This window comes from Corvus moneduloides, chromosome 8, assembly GCF_009650955.1.
Source record: "Corvus moneduloides isolate bCorMon1 chromosome 8, bCorMon1.pri, whole genome shotgun sequence".
NCBI lineage: Eukaryota > Metazoa > Chordata > Aves > Passeriformes > Corvidae > Corvus > Corvus moneduloides.
The window spans coordinates 34,496,744-34,523,943 of record NC_045483.1 but is presented as its reverse complement, the minus strand read 5'-3'; the positions used below and the strand labels follow the sequence as shown (position 1 = coordinate 34,523,943).

Genomic DNA, 27,200 nt, shown 5'->3' with positions numbered 1-27,200 from the left:
AGCATTCCCATGCCATCATCAGTGAATTTTCTGATGACAATACAGCACTGTTCTACACCCAGAAATCACCTGCTACCATGCAAAGCAGCATGCTCAAGAAGCGTATGGTTTCTCCTACCACACAAAAGTTAATTTTCCTTGGTTTGGTGAAGTCATGTTTATCCCCAGCTTGACAGAAGAAATCTCCACCTCCTTCCATGCACTCTTTCTGTTTTTATTAGAAGCCCGAGCACAGCTTTCCTTGTGGCGTGGGTGAGTGGGAGTGTGGAGCACAAGTAAACGCTGTCTCTGTACGTCACGGTTGTGAAACACACTCTAAATAAAACCATATGCTCTGGAAGGAAAAGTTTCGGCTCTCTCCCCTTTTGCTGCCTGCTCGGCTCGGAATGCAAACACATTTATAGAAAGGTTTGATGAGAAACTGATAAAAGACACGGTCATTTCTTTATTCACTCTGCAGGGTCAATGTACAGGACCCTTCACTTGAAGAATTCTATGATTTGGTTTCCTCTCTTGTTTTCTCCCTTGAAACAGTTGTGAATTGGTGTCAGCTGGTACCTGTGATGTTTTAGTGCCTGATACTTCCATGATTTTCAGAGCAGATACCTCATGATGATGGGGAGGAAACAAAACAAGCCAAAACAATCCACTAATCCACCGTTCTAGCAAAAATAACTTAATAATAGATTTATTCTAGAGCTGGTCAGACAGTTCTATAGTTTGCCCTCCCAGCTAAAACTTTAGCAATGCCCCGTGTGGCTGTCAGCTATGAAACCCAACACAATTTAATGTAATTCTTTGTCACATTTTGCAAAACATGCCTGTGACATGCCGTGGCCATAACTGAACCCATGTTCTTCTTTTTCCTTCCTTCTTTTCTGTCGAAATGCGTGCCTCGGTGACAGAGGGAGGCTGACACAGGAACGTGGGGAGCAAAGATAAACCACCTCATTTCTCCCTCGTAGCAGGGCTTCTTTTGGCGATCAAACACACACCAAAGGGGAAGTGCCACAGCTTTGCTCTGTCTAATGCTTAATTTCCAGTTCTGGGTTATGCAGTGATCTCTCCCACGAGCAGTTTTCCTCCCTCGGCCTGCACCAGACATTTTGGACACAAACAAAGCCCACTATGTGTTACCTTTTTTTCTCCTCTCCTTTGGTATCTCACCTGTTATTCAGGTTGCTCCCAAGAAAAAGGGCAAACCCAAAAGCAACACTTCCCAATGCTGCAGCTGTGTAATGATGGAAAAACGAATATTGGGAAAGCAAGGCAGCACGTCTGAAGGGGCAGGTTATTCAGGAGTCCTCATCAAACCTTCCTCAGGGTTTATCTCTGTGGTCAGCACTGACTCCCAGGCTGAGACACTGATAAAGGGAAGGTGAACTTCCCTCCAAGCTGAAGCTGCACTGTCGTGCCAACCACAGTCCCACTGCAGCGTTCTGACAGCTCCATGTTGTTAAATGACTAAATTTCCATTAGTAACAGGGATTTTTTGCTTGTTTTTCAAGCACCTTCCTTGCCCGGTATTCAGATCTGCCTAAAACATAATCACTAGCAGCAATGGCTAAAATAATAAAATAAAATTCAAGCTGTGTACACTTGTAATGCTTCGCCCACAATCAGTTTCGCGTGGCTCCGACTGGATCACATGTTCTGGGTGTCTTGTCTGGTTTGTTTCTTTTGTTTTATCACATGTTCTTTCACTTTCTGTCCTGTCTCTCCTTTCCAAAGCACTGAGACACGCCGCCAAGCACGCAGAGCACGCGCTCTGGAAGCACAGATAAACTAAACAGGCTGTACCTGATTGCCAATGGCCCCTCCTCTGCCGTCATTTTGGCAACTTCCATAAATGAGACACACAGTCCAGTGCACAACTTAAAAACCCTGGTTCTCCAGTCTCCACTTGTAAGAAGGGAAGCCACGGCAAACAAATCCTACTGCTCAAAATGTGACACAGTGGAGGGGGAAAATAAGAATAGGATTCCTTGAAAGTTACTGACAGATCAGCTGCAACCTACCAGAGGCTGAAAAAAAATACCAGATGGAAGAAAAAATCCTTGATATTAGTACATCATACCAAATGCTGTATTCTAAAGCCAAACTCTCCCCTCCTCCTGCTACAAGGAACTGTTTCTTGGAAAATCCTTAATGCCTTTATTGATGGTGGCTCTTGGCTCTAACAGCCAAATGTGACAAGGAGGAAGAAAAAAAATACAAAGAAGGAATACTGATGTAATAAAACACGGTCCAGACTTACCTGCCTTGCAAATCCCATTAAGAAAAGAACCCCACGCAGGTACTCACTTAAAATTGAACCTTAAACCCCCACAAACTGTTATTAATTTCTAATACCTTGACATTTGACTTTACAGTAAAATACAAGAGATAACACACCAAAAAAAACCAGAAAGTGGGGAGATAAGATGTATGGCTGAAGGCAACATGACAAAAAAGAAACAGAAAAGAACAAATGCTAATTTAAAATAAGCCAAGTAAGAATGTCTCTCACTGCCTATAAACACACACAGATCAGCAGCACAGTTCCACTGCCAGAAGACTTACGCAGGCTCAAAAAACACAAAGCCAAACCTCTTAAAATTAGTATTGATGTAAACCCCAGCTCAGGCCAGCAAACCACCTGAAAATCCCCCTTAGACTGGTTCCAAAACTACCCCGTGTTTTTGAGCACCTCCAAGACACGAAAGCCAAACCTTTTCCCAAACAAGCCTCAAGCTACTCACAAGGAACTGTCATACCCCTTCCCCGTGGGATTGCTGAGGCATTTTACCACCTCCTAAGGGTTTTAAAAAAAAAAGAGCCGATGTGTTACATTTATTTTCCAAATACCTGCTGGCGTTTCAGTGCCTGAAGCGGCAAACACGGCGTCGTGACTGTCACCAGCAGACAGGGGAGAGCTGGGGACACCACCCAGCATTCTGAACCAAGGGGCAAAAACTTGGAGGAGTGAAGTTTGAAAAGCCTGCCACAACCATGACCTCTCCCAGTATGTTAAGCAGCACACAAACTGAGACCAGAATGCCTCCCTGGCAGCACTCTGACACAGACAGCTCATTTATTAGTTCACCTCTTTCCAAGGGTGCAGATGCTAATGGGGCCAGGATCCTGCAGCATGAGCACGAGGCAAACAGACTTACACTGACATCTAAAGGTATCATTTACTATGTGATGCCTTCTGAAACATCTGCAAAGGGCCAGCATCTTGGACAGAAGGAATGTCAGTATTTAATTATTACAATGAGTGTCCAAGGCCAGGCTGGACACTGGGGCTTGGAGCAGCCTGGGATAGTGGAAGGTGTCCCTGCCCATGGCAGGGGGTGGAACAAGATCACCTTTAGGGTCCCTCTCAAACCATTCTATGATTCTCTACACGTACACCCCAAATTTGAGGCAAATTTCCTTGTTTCAGTAAGGATTATGTGGCATTTTCTTCAGACTAGAAAATTAAGCTTTTGCTAAATTCTGTCTTAGGGAAAGTGTCCCATCTTTTCCATGGAGTTGGGCACAAATCCTAGCTATAGTTCAGCCACTTGAAGACAAGTGGTCATTTCAAAGTTAACATTTTTCTCCTGCTCTTAAGTTGGTTTTGAGCGTAATATCCATTAGAAAATGTGAATGCTGGCTTTGCAACCAGCGTGGCTTAAATCAGAATAGATGAAAGGGTTTCTCATCAGTGTTCCTAAACACACCTCCTGCTGTGCCAGAGAGAAGTGGACGTGGCAACAGACAGCAAATCCATTTCTTTTGTGCTTTACACACTCAAACACCACCTTCTCCTTCTGCAGTCACTTTACAGCACTTAAACCACTTGCTGCCTGTACACAGTTCACTGAATAAAATCTACTTCCCCAGATTTCCATAGGCATCCACCCCGTTCTCCCTAAAGTATAAATCCAATTGGAAGAGAGCAATAAATCCCTCTTTATGGAGAGGTGTACACTTATCCTCTGTGCCTTTGCAGAGCTGCACCACTCAGCCACATCCTGGCAGAGCTGTATTCTTAAAGGATGACTTTGGGAGTAGAATCAGAGGCTACTGGTGCACCAGGACTGACTCTGGAAAGCCTTATTTGCATGTCCCTTGTTCTTTCCAATAAATCAAGTGAAGAGATAGCTTTAATCCATTTCAACAAGGCAGTAGGTTCCTTACACTTTAAATAACTTGTAGCAGCTGAGTCCATCGCTGTAACATGAGGTGCTGCATCAGCTAAGTCAATAAAGGTGACCAATCCCACCTTCATTTCTCACCCAGCCTGTTCCACTTCCTAAACTGCACCAGTCCCCAAACAGAGTTAATCAAGGCTCTCCCTTTTCTAAAGAACAGTTAGAGTGCTCTGAGTATCTCTGACAAGGTGGGTAGAGCAGGGTATTCAAACCCTAAGGAAGAGCAAGGCAGTCAGTAATAAATTCCAAGGCAGCCCAGGTAAATCCCAACCCATCTATTACACCTTGCCTGATGGCTCAGGAAAAGGAACAGAACTTGGTTTCTACAAAAGGTGTCTGAGGGTAAGTTATTCCTGAGGCTTTTTTAAATACAACAGCATACCAACACTCTTGGAAGTTATGATGCCAAGTGTGGAAAGCTGACAGCAGGCTCCATGCAAAATTTAGGTTTGACTCAATGGGGCCAAAACCTCATTAGGTTTAAAATTAATATTTTTTTCTCCCTGCTCTAATCCAGATGTGGACTGCAAAAATAACTGAGAAGTTCACAGATGTGTCCGTGGGAGGTAAAGATAATCTTTGTAAAGAATGCTCTCAATTACAGCGATGGGAGTGGCCAGCAACCATTAAAATAATCCTCTAGAAATCCACAAAGCCCCATCCAGTCCAGAGGCACAGCCTAAGCTATGAGAACACATCTAAAAAGCGCTGTCCAGTGAAGACTTGTGTCTGCCTATTTGACTGCGGCACTAAAAAATAAATAAATCCCAAAGCAAGCAATTAAATGTAAAGACTGCCTGCAAACCTGCACCAGACTTTTCAAAGGTTTTCAGCTCTATAAAAGCCACAGTTTGAGCGGCAGATTTCACATCAAAAAGAAGGCTATAAAATCCCAATCAGCCTGTGGTCACCTTTGCATATTTCTCTCTCTCAAGTGTGCCCAGAAGGTTTGGTAACGGGAAAGGAGGGAGAGCTTTCCCAAACACATTTTTCAAAAAAAACCCAAGTGAAAAACTCCAAACAAACAAACAAACCAAAAAGGAGTTTTACTCAAAGGGAGAGGTGACACATAACATAATCGCTGTTTCCCAAAACCAACCATCAAAACCACTTCACATTCAGGATCTGAAAATTCAAGGCTGGTAAAAATGCCCTAACTGGACTTCCTGAAGAATAAGATCTTATAGCACATCCCAGCTTCCTACAACACAGAAACCACCAGCTCCTAAAACACATGTCCCACAAGACACAAATAAAGAAGTTTCAGAATTGCTCAGTTTGGTCTCATTTTTTGGCAAGGAACTTTTTTTTTCTTCCCCCCTTCCTTTTAGGCTCATGGCAAAGAGCAGCTTTGGAAAGATTTCTCCATCTAAACATAATCCCTGGAGAGAACCAAAGACTGGGAAACACTGAGAGGTATCTGTTTATTGTTGGGATAAACAAACTTCAGAGCATTTATTTGTTCTGTTCCAAGTACGTCCTGTGTTCAAATACCATCACCTTTAGTATCTAGAAAAAAAAACCCCAGTCTGTGCACACGGGCTCGTGTTCAGCTGATCCAACATGTCTGTGGTCCCATTCTCTATTTTGGGGACTGGAATGACACAAAAGAGCTCGACAAAGGTCTGTGACCAAGTGCCCAGTGCTGAAGGACCCTGCCAAACCAGGGAGAGAGAAGCAGGTCCAGCTTCAAGGAATTGCAAACAGCCACGTCAGGCAGACTTAAAAAGCATCAGCACACAAAAGCAGCGCTGCCTTACATGTCAGAAGTAACTTTTTTTTCAAGCCAGCTCAGCTCAATCAGCACCACCTGCTGCCAGTTTAACGTGCAGGTGCTCTGGAATCCCTCCTGGGACCGCACAGGAAACCCAAGCTTAGGACTCCGACCGCAAAATCACGAGCATGCAGAGGGCTCAGCCACTCGCCCGGCCCCTGAGCTGCTCCCCTACCCTTGCTGGAAGAGCAAAATGTGCCAGCAAGTCTGTGGGCCACATGGTGAACTGAGGATCACACCACTGAGCCTGCTAAAAATAACTCCCCCACCCTTTTTTGGGGGGAAAGGGCGGGGGGACCGTGTGTCTGTGGTCCCCCAGACAGGGGTGCTGCTGCAGCTGGAGGCGGGGCAGGACCAGGAGCAAGGGGCTGCTGGAAGAAATGCTTTGGCCACGTTTCCAGGCACCAAGAGGTGATGCTGTGGCAGAGTGGGACTCACCCTCTCTGCGGAGTTTCCTTTTAGGAGCTGGCACGCTGGTTTGGCCAAAGGATGGGCTCCCCTGGAGTGGGAACCCAGCCTGAAGACAAGAAGCTGCATATTTTGCTCTTCCAGCATTGCACCTGGCTTTTTTCCTTCTGTTTTACCCTGAGATCTGTCAAATCAGAGTTTCAGCTCTCCACCCAAGGCAGGCAGCCCCGGCTGACAACACCAAAATGCAAAGTAGCCCTTTATCTAATACAGATTCTACTTCACTCTCCTTTTCAGGCCTCTCGTGCTCACGCACACGGGGGTTAATCCCCACACGTCCCAGATGGAAAGGGGCTCTGGGATCAGTGTGTTTGATAGGCTTCCAACATGCTCAATAACTGCAGAATAAGCCCATTATAAGCACTCTAGATATTAAAAAACCACCTAAAACAGACTAAGTCAAACACACGCTTAAGAACACACACGGCCTACTTTGATTTTTTTCCTCCTGATGTGCAATTCCAGCCCCAGCAGCCTTTATTTTTAGCAGTACTCCCTCAGAGAGGCTATACCCGAGCTGCAGCAGGCAGTGAACACGGAGGGGCTCTGCCTGCTTTGAAGGCTGACAGAGAGGTTTTGGTGGCAGCTGCTCCTCCTCAGACACTCCCCTGCTCCCCAGATGTGCAGTCCCACCTTCTCCTCCCTGCCTCCCTCACACCTGTCAGACCATTCCAGGAGCAAATCCAAATCCTCGACCAAGAGAAAAGCAACCTCCCAAAGGAAGGCCACGGCCGTGATCCGAGGGATGGAGCAGCTCTGCTGGGAGGAAAGGCTGGGAGAGCTGGGATTGTTCAGCCTGGAGAGGAGAAGCTCCCGGGTGACCTCACTGTGTCCTTCCAGGGCCTGGAGGAGCTACAGGAAACATGGAGAGAGACTCTTTACAAGGGCTGGAGGGACAGGACAAGGGAACGGCTTCAAACCAAAAGCTCAGGGGGGCCAAATCCTGCAAACAGAGCCTGGCAGGGCAGGAGGGTTTCCTGCAGAGGGATGCTCCCTGTTCCTGCTGCAGCCCGGGGAACACAGCCACCGCCTCTGACGCTCCCATCCCAGGGATCACCCGAATTCACCACAGACCCTTCCCCTGCCACAGCCTCAGGCAGAACTGGGGTGCTCCCAGGGCAGACGGGTGACAGGTTTGAAAAGGACCATGGCCAGGAACTCCTTGTGTTTCCAGAAAGCCCAAATATTCCCACATTGTGGCCTCAGCTCCCTGATAAGCGACTAACAAATCAGTGTACATGTTTACACTGGACATTTCAGATCTGTTAGGTAATGAGAGCTCCAAGCTGGATAAGCCCTGCTCAGATTGCTTGGAACTGGAACCACAGAATTCCAAATTTATCATCGTGCTATCCAAAAATAAACACATCCACTCAGCAAGGACTTGTGACTCGTGAAAAATTATCAGAGTTGCGCTTTCCTAACTCACATCATAAAGCCTTCCCACGCAAATACAGCCCTGTTTCACTTGTATCTTCTCATCAGCTTGTATTATTTAAAACATGTGGGACATTCACACAGATGGGAAAAAAAAAAAAAAATAGGTCAGGCTCGAAGCAAAAGCCAAGCCATCCTCTTTTATTAGCAGCTTAAATGTGCAGAAGTGTAATTTGAAATGCCAGGGGAAGAGACATAATGAAAACGTTCTGAGCACACAAATAAAAAAACTACGGCAAATCGTCGCGACCTCAGACTGCCGTGTTGCCAAAAGCCTCGAGCTAAACAACAGAAGTGACAGGAAGGCTTGTCCAGCTGATCTGAAAAAGCACAGAAAGAACCACAGTGCTTGGTGATCATACGGAATCTGGGATAGAAATCCGGGATTCTTCTAACATCAGCAGCCAATGTAACAGTCCAGCACCTCGGAAATACTACTGGATGATGAACATTTACAAAATCTTGTCCTTTCATTTGCAAAGATCCTACTTCTAAGTAAATGTATTCCTTTCCTTGAACTGATGTTACAAACCTCAGAAACGTTTATTCATTTCCCTTTTATCTCCTGCATAACCCCAATATTTACTACCAGAATATGCAAAGCTCAAATCAGTGCAGTAAATTTAATTTAGCTGTGCAAGCTGAATGTCCTAAACATCATTTGATTGCTGCCACCTATTGTTGTTCCAAACATGTTGCAAGGAGTTAACCCTTTATCCAGCAGCTACTAGAAGTCATGCTGGAAGTACTTCTGGCTCTGCTGCTGCTAAATATGCAACTGCTGCATCTATTTAGGGGTGATAACTGTAGAAAGAATGAATAAAGGTTGAAAATTAAGGTGATTTAAAAAAATATATATATATGTATATAAACACACTATTTATTACATTATTTGTTTCATATCTATTTTTAAAAATTGAGTGTGTTCACACACTAACTTCTCCATTAATCTCAGACTTGGCTTTTCACTCGCGAGAGAAGCAAATCTGCAACATTCATTTCCCACACAGCCCATATAAAACGGTAATTTTAGGTTGCCAAAGGCCACTTAATTCTGTCTTCTCCTAAATGCACTTGGCTTCACAATGACATCATGTTCAGGCTCATCTGAGAGGTTAAAGGACACAAAAACCATCCAGTCTAGTTTAGTCTGCCGAGTTAAAGTATTAAAACAGCAACTTTGCCACTGGATGTGAAATTTGAGAGGTTATTTCAAAATCTTAAGTTTCCAAATATCGTGCAAATAAGTGAAAATTGTTTTCAAAAACACGTGGGAGGCAGAAGACCCCCTCCCTCAAACAGGAAAATGGTGAATTCCTGGAGGGGTGAACTCCCACCTCTGGCAAGTCATTTGAACTCTCCAGCTCAGGCTCTTTTACCCACCAATGTCAAAGGCTAATTCCAACCCCCACGGACGGATCAAAGCACCCCTTACCCTGCCCAGCTGCTCCTTCACTCCTTCTCCCTCACAGCCTTTATCCATACATTAATGCTAGCAACACCTCAGCAAAACCCATTTCAAACTTCACCTGGCTGTGAGCTGGGAGACCCAGGTGCACCTCAGTGGTTCAAGAGGCCCCCAGCCAGCACTTCAACCCCTGGCAAAACCGACCCCCAAAAGGCACCCCAGAGAGCACCCCCAGATGGGGCAAGGGAAGGGAGACCATGGGGGATGTGGGGGAGGTTCAAACCCATCCATGCCCCTGGCGAAGCAGCTGCCAGAGCAGGGATGTTACACCGAAGCAGTGAAGGCTGAAAAGCAGAGCTGTGCAGGAACAGCCAAAACTCGCTCCTTTAACTCTCCTCATCCCAAACCACAACAGCGACTGAGATAAGCCCTGCCCAGGCACATCTCTCATTTAGCTCCAGAGTCCTTCTTCTACACAGTAAGGGCCAGCAGGGAAGGCAGCTGTATTCCCAAACTCTGCCCTTTCAGCCACTTGCCCGCCACGCCTCGCTGGCCACACAGGAGGAAGCCCCCTCCTTCCTCCAGCTCTGCACATGTCCTGCTCCATCCCACAGCAGCAACAGGAGCCCTCTTGCCCGCAGTTACAGCTGGGGGGAAGTTTCCAACAGGCAGCAGGAACCTCCCCTTCCAGGAGCAGCTGGAATCGCTACCGGGAACGCACAAATACGGTTCCTGTTAGAACCGCCAGATTTTGCCCCGGATTTGGGAGACCAGAGCATACAAATGACAAGAAAGTGTCAGTGTGGAGGGGAGAGAACACCTATTCCTCTCAGCAGCTGTCACGAAATCCCATCTTAAATCCCAAGTGAGGTGGGTCCAGGAAAAGCCACCTTCCCTGCCAGCAGAACTCGGCTCTCTGACGTGCAGTCAGAATCAGGTTGAGATTTAGACACTCAGTGATGTACCTGACCCACTGTAAGTCAAAACAGACCTGAAACTGCACCCTGCTCAGGCTCTGAAACACCCTCCTAACACTCCCCTCACCTATTCTTCCCCTCAGTTCTTAGCCCAAAGAAACAGGAGTAAAGATACCGATAGCTCCCGTGCCAAGGAACTCCAGGGCATGGGGAGTCACTCCCACAGCCTGAGATCCAGAATTAACAGCTGGCAGGACATCTGGAAGCTGGTCTCACACAGGGAACAGGCAGAGAGGGGAAGAGAAACAGGAAGAAGGGGAGGAGAAGACAAAACTTGCTGGATTCCCTCAGATAAAAGTCGATCCTGCAGTTACACAGACGGTGAAAAGAGACGATGTCGTGGGAAGCATCTGACCGCTCCAGCTCTCCCCAGAGCAAGTGAAATGAACTGTTCACCTTAATTACATCTTCTGAAGGGGACCTGCCTGCTTTCTGGACAAGAAAGGATTTAATTACCCCCAGAAAAACAATCTGCAAAGATATCAGTGCCAGCTGGGGAAGGCCTTGAGATGCAGACTAGCAGAACCTCGGGAAGGCTCTGAAAAAACACTCCCTCTGCTTTTCTTCTATTTTCTATTTTTCTATTTTTATTTCTTTCACTATTAACCAGACCACCTTAACAAAGACAGGATGTGCCAGGCCCACCATTGCTTTCCATGGCAGAGGGACAGGGGAAATGAGAGGGCTCACAAAACAGCAATTAGCAGAGAAGTCCTGTTCGTAGAGAAGATTTACCTACTTGGGCACAAAGGTCAAAATCAGAGGTTGTAACGAAAACACTTCTCTTTACAGACATGGTCAAGAAAACTTGTTCAATCCAGTAACTACTTTCAAGCTGCACAAAGACAAGCCCTGCTTTAGCAGTCAGCAAAAAAATTAAAGATCAGACTCAAAACTGACTCTCTATTTAGATGGTTTTGCTGTCAAGGTACTACTGGTCACACATCACACATGTGGCCTTGAAATTACCCACCTCCCACCATTTTCCACCCTGTCCTGGTGGGATAATTAAGCAGCTCAGACTGTTGAGGGAGTTTTTTGCCACGTAAGATGCTCAACTGCCATTCTGGATTAGATACCTGCGATTTGGAGGTCTGAACTTACTGTTCACAATGTCACCTTGCAGCTGGAGAATCTGTGGGACCGGCATGGTGAGAATAACCACATCAAACTCTTCCGGGGGCCCCGCTTTCCTGGAGACTTCCCACCTCCCATCCCGGAGAGAGAGGTGAGTTACGTGCTGCTCATAGGACACCTCTGCACCTGCGTGGAAAAAGCAGCAGTTAAATGCACGTGGCAGTGAATTCCACAGGGAAAAGGCAGAGAGAGAGTTATTTCCAAGGGATGGGGTGACAGGACAAGGGGGAATGGCTTCCCACTGCCAGAGGGCAGGAACATAGCTATTTTTTTTACAAGATTAGGCTTTAAAAAACCAGCTGATTAAAAAAAATATGAAAACAATTGCATGGAAGGACCAAAGCCTGACTACTCTTACAGCTCAAATTTTTCAAAGCAGGATTAAATTAGTCACTGAACTGTACACGTGGTTCTGCCCCACAACACCTAAGGCAGCAGTCAGAAAGTTTAAACTCCTTTTCCAAAGGACTCTCCACCCAGCAGGCTCACGTCCTTTCTGCAAAACATAGGGTGCAGCTCATCCCTCTGCCCCCAGTTACACAGCAGGTGTTCTGTTTGTATAGAGACTTTTACATCTGCAGGACTTGGAAGTTCACAGAGCTCACAGACACCATTCCAGCAGCTTCCAGGCATACATTAACAAACAAAGGAACTTAAACATCCTCAAACAAGGAACTTAAACACCCTCATCAGGGATTTAAATCCGAAAGACTGTTCAAAGGCACCGTCAAAAACACAACCACTGAAACCCTTCCCTTCACACAAAGGCATCCAAAAAGCATTACCTGACTGTTCTAAATAGTACTTGACAACCGAGGAGATGCCCTGGGGCGCCACGTAATTGCAGGACCCTTCTCTCGCCACCATCCCTTCCACGGGAGCGGTCAGCGGCTTCAGGATGCCGTGAGACAGAAGCTCCTCGTAGAAGCTTGAAAGGAACAAACACACAAGTGAGAAAAGTCGCTCTGTTTTCCACGACTGAAATTAAGACCGGCCTGACTTTCGAATTCTAGCAGGCTGCATTTCAAGGCTGGCTATGCACAAATACAGCGATAAAACAACAAACCACCTTGCCACTGCACTGGGCCCGGCCCTTTACCGCAAGCAGGGCTCCCTGTGATGGATCTGTCAGCGCTGTGACCCGGAAGCAGAGGAATGGATGCAGCTCCCCAGAGCTCTGAACGCCAGCACAAACTCCAGCGGGGAGCGCAGGAGTGTTCCAGCCGCTGGACACAGGCGCCCGGAACGCACCTGCCTTTGCCCTGCTTTCCTCGCAAATGCTGCCTTTTTACACGCAGCTACTCCCCCTGCCTCTTCCATCCCAACTCGCGAGTTTTCCAGCTTTCACCCCTCCCCTCCTCCCGCCGACTCCGCCGGCGGGGGAGCGAGCGGGCGGCTGCGGGGCTCTGGGTGTCGGCTGGGGTGAAAGCACGGCACCTGTGCACGCAGCGAGCCCCAGCACCGGGGTCCCTCCGCGCCCCCCGGCCGGGCCACCACACCCTGCCGAGCCCGCGCTGCCCACCCGCGGCACGGCCGGGATCAGCGGGATGGGGCCGGGGCCGGAGCGCTGGGGGCGGGGCGGGGCGGGTCTCACCTGAGCCGCGGCCCCGCAAGCTCCGGCTCGCAGGTGACGAACTGCGCGCCCAGGTCGGCGCTGCCGCGGTCGGCGCGGGTCGTGCTCATGCGGCCCCCTGCGCGACAGCCGGTCAGACACCGCCGCGGCACGCCACACCCCGCAGGACACCCCGCAGGACACCCCGCAGGACACCCCGCAGGACACCCTGCAGGACACCCCGCAGGACACCCCGCAGGACACGCCGGGCCCGCCCCCCGCCGCACCCACCTGCGCCCCGCGCCTTGTCCCAGACGGTCACCTGCCCCCGCGCCGCCCCGCGCAGCAGCGCCGCGCCCGCCGCGCCCGTCAGCCCCGCGCCCACCACCAGCACCCGCGCCATGGCCGCCGCACGCCGCGGACACGGGCACGGACACGCCCCGGACACGGGCACGGACACGCCCAGGAACACGCCCCTGGACACCGACATGGACGCGCCCCGCGCTGGGAGGGGCCTCCCGCGCCGCTGCCCGCCCCCGGGGAGAGCCATGCCCATGGGCGGGGCGGGGAGGCCACGCACACACCCCGCGCCTGTGCTGGGCACACACCTGGACAGACACATCTGCATGGGCACACCTGGACAGACACATCTGTGCTGGGCACATACACCTGGACAGACGCATCTGTGCTGGGCACACACCTGGACAGACACATCTGCATGGGCACACACACCTGGACAGACGCATCTGTGCTGGGCACACACCTGGACAGACACATCTGTGCTGGGCACACACCTGGACAGACACATCTGTATGGGCACACACACCTGGACAGACACATCTGCATGGGCACACACACCTGGACAGACACATCTGTGCTGGGCACACACCTGGACAGACACATCTGTGCTGGGCACCCACATCTGGACAGACACATCTGTATGGGCACACACCTATGGTGGACACACCTATACACACTCACACTCCTGTGTCACGCACAAATCCCTGTGTCACACACCCCTGCCAGTGATCCAGGCACGCTCCAGAGCCGGGTCTGACCCACCCTTACTGAACAGCTTCTGCTGTATCAAACCCTGCCCAGCTGGAGGTGCCACCCAGCAGGCTGTGACACCTTCCAGAAGGTGCTGGTGGATTGTCTCCAACACCTGGCCGGTGTTTTGCAAGGAGCCACGGCTCGGTGTGAGGAAAGCGGGATGCTGGGTGCAGAGCAGATAGTGCTGAGGGGTGGTGACACCGCGTGCAATGCCTCTGCCCTGGGAACACAAACTCCCGTCCTGAGAGCCCTGAGAGTGGGCAGCTGGGGGAAGGATTTGGGTTGCTACCCTTACCCAGCTGCGTGGGTGGGAGGAGATGTTCCAGAGATCTTCTGACAGGATCGCTGCGGTATGGGGGACACCAGAACCCGACACTTTGGCAGAGGTGTGGCGTGAAGTCCCCTCTGTGGAGCTTGTTGTGCCTGAGGCACAGGCAGGTGTTGGTGATGCTCATCTTCAAAGGGAGCTCCGAGGCGACCTGGACTTCCTGGAGAGAGCTGGGAGCCCCTGTCTCCCCCGCCCTTGTGTTGTGGGGCAGTCATGGAGGAGAACATGTGTTCAGTCTGGGGCTTTCTTTTAAGAAAAATAAAAGATTGACTGTGTGAGTGACCCTCCAACATGTAAGAGTTCACAGCTGGGAATTCCCATTCGATGGGAGGTTTTCTCTTCTTGACACCATTGCCCTGGAAAGAAGCCTCAGGATGTTGTGTCCCCTCCTCAGCACCTCCTGCAGAGGACACCAGCTGGCACCTCGCCCTATTCCCTGCTGTGGATCCCTCCCTCCAGATTCTGCTGTCTCCTAGAGGACCTGTGGGGCTGTACTTCTGCCTGGCTGGGCAGGGCATTGTCACCACCATTTGCTTGTGTCTTTGTGAAAAGGAGATTTCTCAAACCTCACAAATATTTGGCCTTTTGGCCACCGAGCGGTTCTGTGTGGGAGAGGTGCTGGGGAATGGGTGATGGCACTGAGTGGTTCCCTGGATCCTCACTGCCAGCTCAGCGTGCCGGTGAGTCCAGCAGAGTTTCTTACGTGTAGAAGCAGGCAGGAAGGCAGTCACAGAGTCATAGAACCACAGAATATCCTGGCTTGGAAGGGTCCCCCAGGGATCATGGATCCAGCCCCCGGCCCTGCACAGACACCCCAACAGCCCCAGCCTGGGCATCCCTGGCAGCGCTGTCCAAACGCTCCTGGAGCTCTGGCAGCCTCGGGGCCGTGCCCATTCCCTGGGGAGCCTGGGCAGTGCCCAGCACCCTCTGGGGGAAGCACCTTTCCCTCATCTCCAGCCTGAGCCTGCCCTGGCCCAGCTCCAGCCGCTCCCTGGGTGCTGTCCCTGTCCCAGGGAGCAGAGATGGGAGCTGCAGCCCCGGTGAGGTCTGACCTCGGTGTGCTCCAGCTGAACAAACCCAGTGCCCCCAGCTGCTCCTCGTGTGGCCCCTCCAGACCCTTCCCCCTCATGTCCTTTGAAGGCTTTCTAACACCTATTAGATGTAGACCAGTATTAAGACATTATTACAATTAAAGAGCTGAGGCCAAAAGACAAATACGAAGAATTAAGACAGAATCCCTGGCAGTAATTTTATAGAAAACTTGATTATTAAACTTGAGCATGATGGGCAGTGCTGAAGGTTCCACTGCAACTGAAAAAGCTCTGTGCTCACCTGATGAGCACGTGGGGACTGCCAGCAAGGAAAGCAGGGGTGATGCAAGAGAGGGCTGCAGGAGTTGGGTGAGAACTCTGGATGTGTGACATGTTCCTGCTCTGGGGCTAAACACCTACTCGAAGTATGTGCTGGTGGCAGGGGGCCCTGGATTGAGGGCAGGGCATGGGGACACAGATTAGGAGCTGTGGCACAACAGCCTTACTGGAAAGGGTGGCAGGCACCAACCCGGACACGAGCCAACAATGTGCTCTCCCTGCAAGGATGGAGAACCCCAGGCTGGCCACGGGAGCGGACAAGGGGCCGCCTGGTTGTTGTCACCCCTGCCGTTTGGTGCAAGGGAAGTCACATCTGGAGGCCACGTCCAGTTCTGGAATGCCTGGGCAGAGGGATGTGGAGATGATCCGTGGGGGCTGGCAAACTGTCAGCGAGCCTGCAGCAGGACGGAGCTGGGTTTACACGTCTGGCCATGCAGTGAAGTTCAAGGGACTCTCCTGGATCCCATTCAGCCCTACAGCGGTGGTGCTTCAGCAGGAGCTGCACATGACCCTTGGGAGGCCAGAGCATCCTGTAAGACCTACGATGATGTCCCGCTCTTGAGGTGCTACAGGACTCCTTTGGGGTGCAGCCTCGCTCCTGCCCCTTTCAGTGCCTCCAGACGAGTGCAACCAGAGCTGCTCTGCCCTTTCCCTGGAGTGTAGATTTCCATTATCTGCTTCCTCAGAGGGTGAAGGTCAGAGGTGTCTCACTCGGTGCAGTGTGGCTTCAGTAGCCCAAAAAAAAGTCACCCTTGACCTCCAGACCTCTGAATTATGAACCCCTGTTCTACTGCGTGTTTATACAAGTGGGACAAACTGCCAAATCTGGGTGCATGCCTTGGACACATCTCAGGCCCATTCCAGGCTGACAGACAGAAGACGCCTTTCCCTACTGACCTTTCACCGCGATTTCCAAAGCAAAGCAATCTAGGAAGGGAGGGCAGGAGGCAGCCCCAGCCCTGGCACTGCTGATGGAGAGGGATAACTCTCCCTGTTGGCAGGGGACTTGCAGGATAAGGCACTTAGGTACTCCTCATACCTTCCAGTAAGGGTGTGAAGAACAAGGGTGTTGTGGTGGGCTGACCCCAGCCCACAGCTGAGCTCCCACAGAGCTGCTCCTTGGCTCCATCCCTCACCCCAAAGTGGGACAGCTGGAGGGAACTGGGAGAGCAAAAGCGAGAAAACTGGGTGGAGTGAAAGAAGGTATGGAGAGTTGCTATGGCAAATTGGCTGTGTCCCATCCCTGTGCTATGAAGAATGGGAATTCCATCCCAACCTGACCCAGTACAGATGTTTTCAGTCTGTTGCCTGGGATTTAATCTCCATTTCAGATGTGGCATCTTTGTATAACAAGAAACATCATCACTTCTAAACCAGAAGATCTGCTACTGGAAAGGCATTTTAGACTTTGATCTTCCCTTGCAATAACTTAATTATGTCTCTTGTAGTAAATAAATAAAACCATCACTGAAATGGGAAGCTGGAAACTTTCTTCAGCAATACCAATTAAACCACTTTATCAATGGAAATCACTTCAGAACGTCCAGAGTTATTTGACTCTGCCTAAACAGTATTTAACCGGCCTCCACAAACAAATTCTGGGCAACTGCACTTTTTAAACAGTGGTGTTACCTAATGATGTATATGTTCTGTATCTCAGGGTGTTTACACCTGCCACCCCACCCTGCAGCCAGTTCAAATAGGGCTGTCTCCAGAGGGATGCAGAGCACTGCTCCGTGCACCAGCCAGGGGTGACAACCCATCCTCTGCCACCGCCGTGTGCCACATCACCATCTCCTCCGGGCTGGCCATCTCTTCCCTGCACCGCCCATCCTCCCCAGGGGCTGACATCTCCCTGTGTCCTCCTGCAGGAGCTGTGCCACCTCTCAGCTGGGCTGGCTGCCTTCACTTCTGTGCAGGTGAGTGGGGGAAAAGCCTGGGCAGAGCCAGGCTTAAGCCTGGCTGGGAATGGCACTCAGCTCATGGCACTTAGGGCCCATGCTTGCCTCGGAACAGGGGACCCCAATCTGATTTGCTGGGTCAGTTCTAGAGGCTGGTCCAGCCCGATTTTTCTTTGCCCAGTAGCCTTGTGGTCTCTGATGTCTACAGTTGTTGGAGCAAGCAACCCTGCCCAGACCTTCCCGTACCTGTTTGGGATACCCGATGCCCGCACCTGTGTGCAGAACCTGCTGCTCCCATCTGCCTCCACCACCTCCCGTGGCAGCTGCAGTCTCCAGCACGCTGAGTGAGGGGTTTTTAAGCTGTGTTAAACCCAGTATCATTAAGGGATGTCTAGGTCTGCTGGAAGATACATCTCTCCCCATTTTGCATGTAGACTTGCACTTAAAAATGTCCTTCTCTGAAATAACTTTAATCAATTCTCACCTTTTTCACAATGACCAAGAAGGGCAAGTAGTTAGAGATTTTCTTGTCATGATTTTATTTCTATTTAGGGAGAGAAGGCAGTGCTGGATCTTACTCGTCCTCCCTCTCCCTCCTGAGGAGACTTGGGCAGTGGTGTTAACACTGCCAAAGTGGTGTAAATAGTGGTGATGCAAACAGCAGGGTGATGGGACAGAGCTCTCCCTCTTGGCCATCCCCTTTCCCGGGAAGAGAGAGTGGAGAAGTGGTGCTGCACGGTCACTGATAGGACAAGTAACACCCCACGTCCTTTTGTGTTGGAAGGAGGCCACATTGGATGGAGCTCTGAGCAACCTGGGGTGGTGGAAGGGGGTTGGAATGAGAGGGGCTTTAAGGTCCCTCCCAGCCCTAACCATTTTGTGATTCCGTGATTTTAACCTCTTGCAGTTCCCAGTGGTCTGCAGAGCACTGCAAGGATTGTTGCCTGGCCTCTTGCAGGAATTGCTGAAGGTCTGTCCCACCTCCCTGTGGAAGGATCCCTGCTGAGGTGTGTTTCCTGAGCCACCCCATGTGCATTAACGCTTTTAAGTGGTCATCTAGGCCACCAGGCTGAGTCTGGGTCCTACCTGGGTGTTTCCCTGCCCACATCTCTCCTCTCCCTGCTGGACATCGCCCCTGCTTCCCTGGCACTGACTCTGGGGGTGTGTTGTTCCAGGCGCAGCGAGGATGTGGCTGGCTCTAGCTCTGGTGTCCGTGCTCCACGGGATGGCCTCTGGGGAATGCCCCTTGAATTCCCGATTTCCTAAGAATCCGGAAGCAGGGATGAACATCGTAAGTGTGATGGCTTCGGAGCAGAGGCAGGAAGTGTCTGGGAAACAGCCAGCATTAAATAACGACAGTTAAATGTTACATCTAGGGATTTCCCTGGGGGAGCCCTGAAAACGGCGTTTTTGGCTTTCTTCTCGTTGCAGAGTGAAATGGTCTCCTTCTGGGGCTACCCCAGCGAGGAGTATAACGTGGTGACAGAGGATGGCTACATCCTTCAGCTGAACAGGATTCCTCATGGGAGAGCGAATGCCGGCTGCCAAGGTAAAACTGGTGCCATACAGGACACCCTCACCTTGAGCCCTTCACTGGGACACCGGGGCTGGTGGGAGAGGGTTTGCAAGGCTCCCCGAGGCTTGGCATCTGTAGCATCAGTTCTGACGGACCAGGATTTGCAGGGAAGGCTGATCCCTTGCCGGGGATGTTCCCTCACCCTTCCTGGAGCCCTGAGCACTGACGGTCAGGCTGCAATCCCAGCAGAGAGAGGCAGCCCATCCATCCTGGGCATAAAGCTTGGGGTTTTTTCCTGGGAGCCTGGCTCCCAAAACGTGCTCCTGCAGCTTTTTGGTGGGTCAGCAGACTGGTTTGGTGCTCCCTGAGGAGCCTCCAGGGGATCCTCTTGTCCTGTGAGGGGTGGTAACCGGGAGAGGGGGCTAGATCCATGAGAAAGTGCGTTTTTCCCATCACATCCCCAGGCTCCTCCGTGTTTGCCTGCAGAGCTCCCCGGGCAGCCCAAGTTCTGCCAGCACTCCCAGAGATTTTGGGGCTAAAGGCCAAGACAATGGCGCAGTTGCCACGTAGCAAACCTGCTTTTTAAATGAAATCTAAGGGAACACCGACACAAACCTCCACAGATTTTGGCTGCCATGGGGATAACACTCCATAAACTATCTCAAAAGGTGCCAGACAGCATTAAAAACCCAGAGAGCCATCGTGCTGCCTGTCTTGCAGGTGCGAGACCCGTGGCACTCCTGCAGCATGGTCTCCTGGCAGAAGGCAGCTCCTGGATCACCAACTTGGCCAACAGCAGCCTGGGCTTCATCCTTGCAGATGCTGGCTACGACGTCTGGATAGGAAACAGCAGAGGGAACACCTGGTCCAGGAGGCACCTGGCCCTGTCTCCCAAATGGGATGAATTCTGGGCTTTCAGGTAAAATGCGTTTGAGGATCTCAGGAACAGCTGAATTCTGTCAGGGCCACGCTGCCCTAGCTGGGGGATGAGTGAACCAGGCTGGACTGAAGCACATCCAACCCATTTTGAGTGAAAACCCCATGTGAAAACTCAGTAGGATGAAGAAGTTCATGGGGTGGTCCTGCCCTCCCTGCTGGTTTTGTGGTTCGCTGGTGATGGCTGTGCAGGTGTGGGTGCTGCCCCTCTCAGCAGGATGTCTGCTCTTCCCTCTGCAGCTTCGATGAGATGGCTAAGTACGATCTCCCAGCCATGATCAGCTTCATCGAGCAGAAAACAGGACAGAAACAGCTGTATTATATCGGCCATTCCCAAGGCACCACCATAGGTGAGTGGGTCCTTTTGACCACAGCATGAGATATCTCCATCCCCTCTGAGATTTGTAACATCACCCACTGAAATTAAACTGTGAGCATGAGTGCCTTGAAAGAGTAAACCATTTTTTTTTTCTGCTTCCCCCCTCCCCCTCCCAGGTTTTATAGCCTTTTCCACTATGCCCCAGCTGGCTCAGAAAATCAAGGTGTTCTTGGCTCTGTCACCCGTGACCACGGTGATATTTGCTCAGAGCCCGTTCAGAAAGCTCGCCTTCTTTTCCGACTACGGGCTTAAGGTTGGTCTGCACTATGTTCTGCCCAGCCAAAATGTAGTTTTTCATGGGGATTGTGAAATTACCTGTTGTCATAGGTTAGCAAGCATAGTCCCGGAAGGGACGTCCTTGCTAAGGGGTGCTTACAGTTTCCTCTGGGAACTGATAGAACCTATCAGCAGCCAGTTTGAATATGGACAATTCTCTAAGCCACTTAAAGTTGTGACCACCTCTGTGATCCACATTTAAGAATAGGCAAACTCCCCCCCAAGCTCTCTCTCGTTTCCAGTGCTGGGACAGGTGGCTGCGGGCCCCGTGTGGGGGCCAGCGGGCCCGGCCAGGCCCTGCTCGGGCCAGGCCGGGTCGGGCCACGGCCATCCTGGAGTCGATGGGCCTGTTCCAGCCATGGAACCCCCCCCCACTGCCTTGCTGTGGGCAGCCGGAGCGGCTCGGCTCTCCCCCCTCTCCACTGCGATAAGAAACATTCAACATTCCAGCTCCAAAGCTGCAAGGCTGAGGTGAGAGTAACCCTTTTATTGCTGTGAAGAGCTGAAAACCTGAGGGAAGAGAGAGAGGAGATGCTTAAAGCTGAAATTCTGTTGTGAAGCTATGATATATCAGAGTATCCTGTTGTAATTTCATGAAGATCTGGGGGGTGGAGTGTTCAACTCGTGAGCAAAAGCACCTGCGCTGAGATAGGCAGATGCTGACACAGCTGTAATTGCATGAGAAGTTTGGACAGGGAGAGATGAACCAGATGAGGACTTTTGCTCCAAACGGGAAAGGAGAAAACCTCAGTCCGTAGAGATGAACCAGATGAGGACTTTTGCTCCAAATGGGAAAGGAGAAAACCTCAGTTCCTAGAGATGCTCCCAGAGATAGTCCTAAAGATGAAGATGATGAAGACCCTTTGCTCCCAGGGAAGGAGAAGGGCCTCTGTTTTTGTTTCTGAACAGCTCGACCTTAAAACTGTACCCCAAAAAACTTCAAGAGTGGACCCTCGAAAGCAGTTGTGGGAAAAGCTGCAAGTCGGGGGAAGGGACTCACATCGTGAGCAGAGAGACTCCTCTTCCTAAATGGACTGAACAATATTTGGAAGTGGGCGGCTGTCTCGTTGTGATAATGTTTTCATAGCATGAGCAAGAAGAGACTTCTCTTTTTAAATGGACTGAACAAGGTTATTATGGAAGTGGTAAACAGACTGAACATCTTAAGGGTTGTCTTTTCACAGTGTCAGTGGGAGAAGGGAGGAAGGTGGGGGGAGGAGGAGAGTTCTGAAGGTGGTATAATTTTTTTTCTTCTTTTAGGTCTGTTAATAAACTTCTTTATATTCTTTCAAGTTTGATGCCTGTTTTGCATTTCTCCTAATTCTTATCTCACAGCAGATAAACAGTAATGAGTATTTTGGACCAAACCACTACACTAAATTGGTGTTTCTGCCCGGTTACAAACCGAACCCGCGACACCTGTGGAATATTTCAGGTTGTTTACAGAGAGGGGAGCTCTGCGCTCCGCTTTCGTAATGAAGAGAAACACACATCTCACTACAGAACCTTCCAGTCCTGTCCTGAATTTGCTCCCCAGAATGTTCTGGCAGAATCAGAGCCAAAACGTTGGGGAATAAAACTGATGCAGAGGCTGTGGATTGAGCCCTGCCATGAATGTAAGAGATCATGCCCATGGAAAACAAGGAACAGAAGCATTTAATGGGGTGCAAGGGAGGCTTCGCTACGGGCAACCTTAACACAGGGACAAAATAGAAGTTGTAAAGTGGTGGTGCCTTGGGGAAAAGCACGACCAGACTTCCTTTTTGATGAGAACGTTTGCAATTTTACAGGAGATGTTCGGCACCAGGGAGTTCCTACCACACACTGCCCTGGGGCAGCTGCTCCTCTCCAGGTTCTGCATCTGCTCAAAGGTCTGCAAGGACATCCTGGCTATGATTTTCGGGTTTAACTGGAAGAACACAAACATGGTATGTGGGAATAAATCTGCAGAGGGTCCTTCTGAAGGACAAAGCCTTGGCAGTGCCCTGTTTTGCGGAGCCAGGTGAATCCTGTTGTAAAATGTGCTCGTGTCCTCGCAGAGCCGATTCGATGTGTACGCGGGACACAGCCCGGCGGGGTCCTCAGTCCAGAACATCATCCACTGGCTGCAGGTAAGCCTTCCCAGGTTCCTTCCCGTGCCACACAGAGTGGCACTGGTCCCTCGTGGGGAGCCTGCTGTGCTGGTTGCTGTGAGACACACCCTTGTCAGATCTTTGCATGTTTTGTTTTCACCCCTCCACAAAATGCTCGGCAGATTTTTGAGCCGAGCAGCCCCAAAGGAGTGGATCTGTCAAGAGGAACACTTGGAGCTGAGTACCCTGCATCCACAGCAGGCACATTCCAGGGGTCTCGTTTCAGACCAGCTCCACTCCTGCCCTGCAGCCCAAGTGCCATTAGTGGCAGAGATTCTTCTGGACAGCAGCCAATCAAGCTTATTACCGATAAAGTTGCTTATTTCTCCTTCTTCCCCTTGTGGGTATGAGAATAGTCACCACCAGAGCCCTTTGACACTGCAGCTGTGTTCTCCTTTCTCTTGCCCGAGCTAAAAATTTGCACAATTTCTTGTAGCTCGTGGGTTCAGTCCGTGCACCTTCTCTGAGGCGTGTGCCACAGGCTGTACTCAGGGCACAGCTCCTTCCCAGGGTGGAATCCCTGCCCAGGAACCCCAGAAGAACTTTGTGGGGTTTGTAGCAAGAACCTACACTCCATTTTCTGAAGTGCTGCTGCTCAGAGGAGGGATCAAGCCACAGCCACCCTGAACCTTGTATTGCTGCTAGTCCTGTTCCAGTTAGACAAGAGACCTTCAGAGGCTCCTTTCCCCCTTGCTTGTGCAATTCAGGCCAATTCTCCAGCCCACAAGGAATATTTAGGGTTCCAAACCCATTTTCTATAACCTTTTGATTTCTTCCCATCCTGGTGTTACCCACAAACATCAGAAACATAATGTTTGTCCATTTGTCCAAAACCATGACAATAATTACTTGTTCTGGGCTTAGGGCCAGACCTGTGAGATACACTTGAAAAGCCCTGCCCGTTCAGTGATGAAACCCAGCTTCTGAGGTTTGACTTTTGAGGGCTGACTGCACCCCCAGGGAACTGTGATCTCACTTAGACCACTGCATGTCTGAATTTGCTGCAGGGAGTCCATGGAGGGGCACTGAGAGCCTTTGACGGGGGGCACATGTACAACAGCCTTCGCTACAGACAGGTGAGGTGCTTCTGATGGCCACAGCCTTCCCTTCCCCTGGTGTCTTCCCATTCATGCCTCCTGTGGCTCCTTTTAATGTGTTCCTCTCTTCACAAGCTGGAAGTCAGGATCTCTGCTTGGAAAAACTGCGTTTTCCATCCTCAGCTCTATTTTGCAAATACCTTTCAAGTGGGATGAAACATTAGACGCTTTCCACTTGGGGAAATGGTCTCAGGTTACACCAGGCTGAATATTGGGAAAAACTTCGTCTCTGAAATAGTGGTTAAGCCTTAGAACAGAAAAAAAAAAGCTTCTTTCTTCCTTAAACGGGAAAAGTTGTTCAGAACACAGCGTGCTGCTTAAGTGGATTAATTACACCTCAGGTAACAAGAGATGTTGCTGACAAATCACCTCACGGCAAGTCCTCAGGGCGTGGAGCTGAAACAACCCTCCAGAGGCGTTTCAGTGTCAAGAACTTGCAGCCAAGCACTTCCCTGCTGTCACTGGGCTGAAGGAAGCGCTGGTGACTGTGTGAGGTGTCACCACAAACCCTGGCAGGGTTCTTGGGAGGGAGCTGCAGAGGTCCCCAGCCCAACCTCCTGCTGGGAGCAGGAGGATCCAAGAGCATTAGATCAGGGCAGCCAGAGTTCTGCCTCCTCATCAAATCCTTCTGTAGTATCAGAACCAGAACTTCTAGCCGGGCAGAACAAATTGGCTAATTAATTTTAATTAAATTCGCTCACTAAATTGTAGCGCACAAGGCCACGCTGCATCTTTACTGAAGTTTCTCTTCTTTCTGGAAGAAAGGAGATCCGGTTTTTACTTCCCTCTGTGCCCAAAGAGCAGCGATGCCTCCTGCACAGTGCATCATCTGGTGCATTCCAGCAGCACCCCCTTCTCCATCTCCTCAGGTGGGGCCGCCGCTCTACGACGTGAAGGACATGGAGGTGCCGACAGCCATCTGGAGCGCGGGGCTGGACTGCCTGGCCGACCCCCGGGACACCGCCCTCCTCCTCCCCCAGGTCAAGAACCTGGTCCACCACAAGCTGATTCCCCATTGGAACCACATGGATTTTGTGCTGGGCCTCGATGCCACCGAGGTTCTGTACCAGGAAATCCTTGACATCATGAAGAAGCATCTGTGAAGATGCTGGTTTGATTCGATACAATTTTTTTTTTTTTTGCTGGTTTATCTCATAAGATTAAGTGCTGTCTCTGGTGGTATTTGAAATTTCTCTCTATTTGGAACACCTGAACATAGTTGATTAAAATATTCTGCTTTTAACTGGAGCAGTGACAGGGTGGGGTGTTAGGGACTGAGTCCGGAGAGCTGGCCGGATAAAGGACACGTACACCGATACGATTAAGCATTGTTCTCCCCTTATTGTTCAACTATGCCAACTTATAGTTACTTTTGCAAAGATTCACGCCCAGTCCCTCTAGATGGCCTCTAATCAGAGGGAGAGCCGGGCAGCTGTATACCTTGCCAAGGACTCTCAGGGCTGCCTGCAGTCAGGGGCCTGTTCAGGGGCTTTTCCTCAGCAACCCTGGGTTGTCCTTTTCAGGGGTATCATATGCCCCTGTTCCACAAGGAATCCCTCTACAGTGGGGGGAGGAGCCTTCGTGCTATTCCTGGCTGGCACTGCATTGCCTTTCTTTTTCCCCTTTCTTTTCCTCTTTTTCCTTTTTATTTTATTTTTTTCTTCTTTTTTTTGTGCCTTTATCAGTGACACAAAGTTCATTATTGCTGTCTCAGGTCTGGCACTGTTATGCTTAAAACCATCAAGGTGGATCAGAAGGAGATCCAACAGATCTGTGGTAAAAAACACCAGAATTAGGATCCCAGAATGTTTTGGGTGGGAAGGACCTTAAAACTCTTCCAGTGCCACCCCTGCCATGGGCAGGGACACCTCCCACTGTCCCAGGCTGCTCCAAGCCCCAATGTCCAGCCTGGCCTTGGGCACTGCCAGGGATCCAGGGGCAGCCCCAGCTGCTCTGGGCACCCTGTGCCAGGGCCTGCCCACCCTCCCAGGGAACAATTCCTTCCCAAGATCCCATCTATCCCTGCCCCCTGGCAGTGGGAAGCCACTCCCTGTGTCCTGTTTTTGAGGCCCTTTTAAATAGTTTCTCTCCATCTTTCTCCCTTCAGGTACTAGAAGTACATCTCCCTAGAGATAAAACAGTACCAGTGGTTTTGAATTCAATAAAAATTGTAATTAATCACATTTTTAATGTGGCTGGGTTTGGGCGGTTTTTTTTCCTTTCAATGACTGAGAGGTGAGAAATGAATGAATCCTGAAGAGAAATTACAAGTCAGGCAGTCCAGCATGTGATTCTGGTGTAGAATGAGTAAAGTCCAAATAAAAAGGGGGAGTTAGGGTATTCACAAAGTGTCTGCGTCTTAGGGTTTATCTGAGAGGTGATAAGATTGAGTGGTGATCTCAGAGGTGCTGTGATGTGTTGATGATTATTTTCTTTAGCCTGAAGGAAGGGCAGTTATTTTACAGCAATAAAATATTTGGCTGCTCCCATCAGCCAAAATGCTGAGGCCCATCAGAAAATCTCGATAAACCCCTCAGTGGTGCGACCAGCAGAAGAACCAGCTGCTTTCGGGGAGGGAGAATCCAGCTGTGAGGCAAAGCAATATTTCATGGAGAAATTACTCAAAATCAGGCACTGGTGTAGGGTCGGATTTTCGGTCTGTTGTGCTTCCTTTAAAATTTCCTGGAAGATCTGCATCGCCCTGAGAAGCAGCGTAGATCAGTCAGAGGTTTGGGGGACGCCAGAAAATAAACCTGGGGGAGAGCAGCCGTTCCAAGTGCTGCTGTGGGTTATTTTTGCTACCAGAATTCCTGGCTATAATTTGCTTGGCTGAAGCGAAGGACAGAGATTCCTCCCTGGTGCTGGACATCCTCGTGCCGGCCTTGCTGACCGCTGCAGTGGCCTTTGGGGACAAGCTTCCCGTGAGCAAAGCCACCGGTGGTGACACGGCGATGACGTGCTTGTTCCCCTGCTGCTTCCCTCACCGTCCTGCCCTAAGCCTTTCTCCTCTGAGCAGCAAAGGCAGCAAGCAAAATGAGAATTTGATGATGTTCATTTGTGCAAAGAAGCTTGCATTTGTTACAGTTTCCTGGTGTATCACAAAGCCACATCGATGGCAGCAAATAACTCGCGATTTTGGTCTTTTTCCACCTGTTTTCCCCCCAAGTATGCAGCTTCTGCCTCATTCCAGGAAGCTTTCTGTAAAATTGTCTTTTTAGGTAATGCTCGTCACCTAATCTGTTTATTCAGTTTGTTCAAGACAGTCCATTTCCAGTAAA

General features: G+C 50.2%; 2 protein-coding genes across 4 annotated transcripts in view; one reads left to right on the top strand and one right to left on the bottom strand.

Moving 5' to 3' along the window:
* The window catches only part of RNLS (renalase, FAD dependent amine oxidase), a 53,504-nt gene extending 40,152 nt beyond the window's left edge, over positions 1–13,352 (bottom strand). For all 3 annotated transcript variants that reach the window (XM_032116730.1, XM_032116732.1, XM_032116731.1), the window contains exons 1-4: positions 13,226–13,352; positions 12,977–13,073; positions 12,168–12,310; positions 11,350–11,508 (exon numbers count right to left, since the gene is read on the bottom strand). In XM_032116730.1, coding sequence (XP_031972621.1) covers positions 11,350–11,508; positions 12,168–12,310; positions 12,977–13,073; positions 13,226–13,337 — 511 coding nt within the window. In that variant the 5' untranslated portion in view covers positions 13,338–13,352. The remainder of the gene's footprint in view (positions 1–11,349; positions 11,509–12,167; positions 12,311–12,976; positions 13,074–13,225) is intronic.
* Positions 13,353–18,772: 5,420 nt separating this feature from the next.
* LOC116447317 (lipase member K-like) lies at positions 18,773–25,802 on the top strand. The gene is made up of 9 exons (XM_032116417.1): positions 18,773–18,877; positions 19,018–19,135; positions 19,823–20,021; positions 20,279–20,388; positions 20,534–20,670; positions 22,484–22,621; positions 22,733–22,804; positions 23,833–23,901; positions 24,792–25,802. The coding sequence occupies exons 1-9, from the start codon at positions 18,773–18,775 to the stop codon at positions 25,023–25,025; spliced, it is 1,182 nt and encodes a 393-aa protein (XP_031972308.1). The 3' UTR covers positions 25,026–25,802.
* Positions 25,803–27,200: the final 1,398 nt, after the last annotated feature.

Bases quoted from the DNA above. Each gene is read 5' to 3' on its own strand.
- LOC116447317 (XM_032116417.1), top strand. From the start codon at position 18,773: ATGTGGCTGGCTCTAGCTCTGGTGTCCGTGCTCCACGGGATGGCCTCT. The intron at 20,389-20,533 runs GTGAGTGGGTCC...TCCCCCTCCCAG, and splicing joins TTCCCAAGGCACCACCATAG to GTTTTATAGCCTTTTCCACT. The intron at 22,622-22,732 runs GTATGTGGGAAT...GTGTCCTCGCAG, and splicing joins ACTGGAAGAACACAAACATG to AGCCGATTCGATGTGTACGC.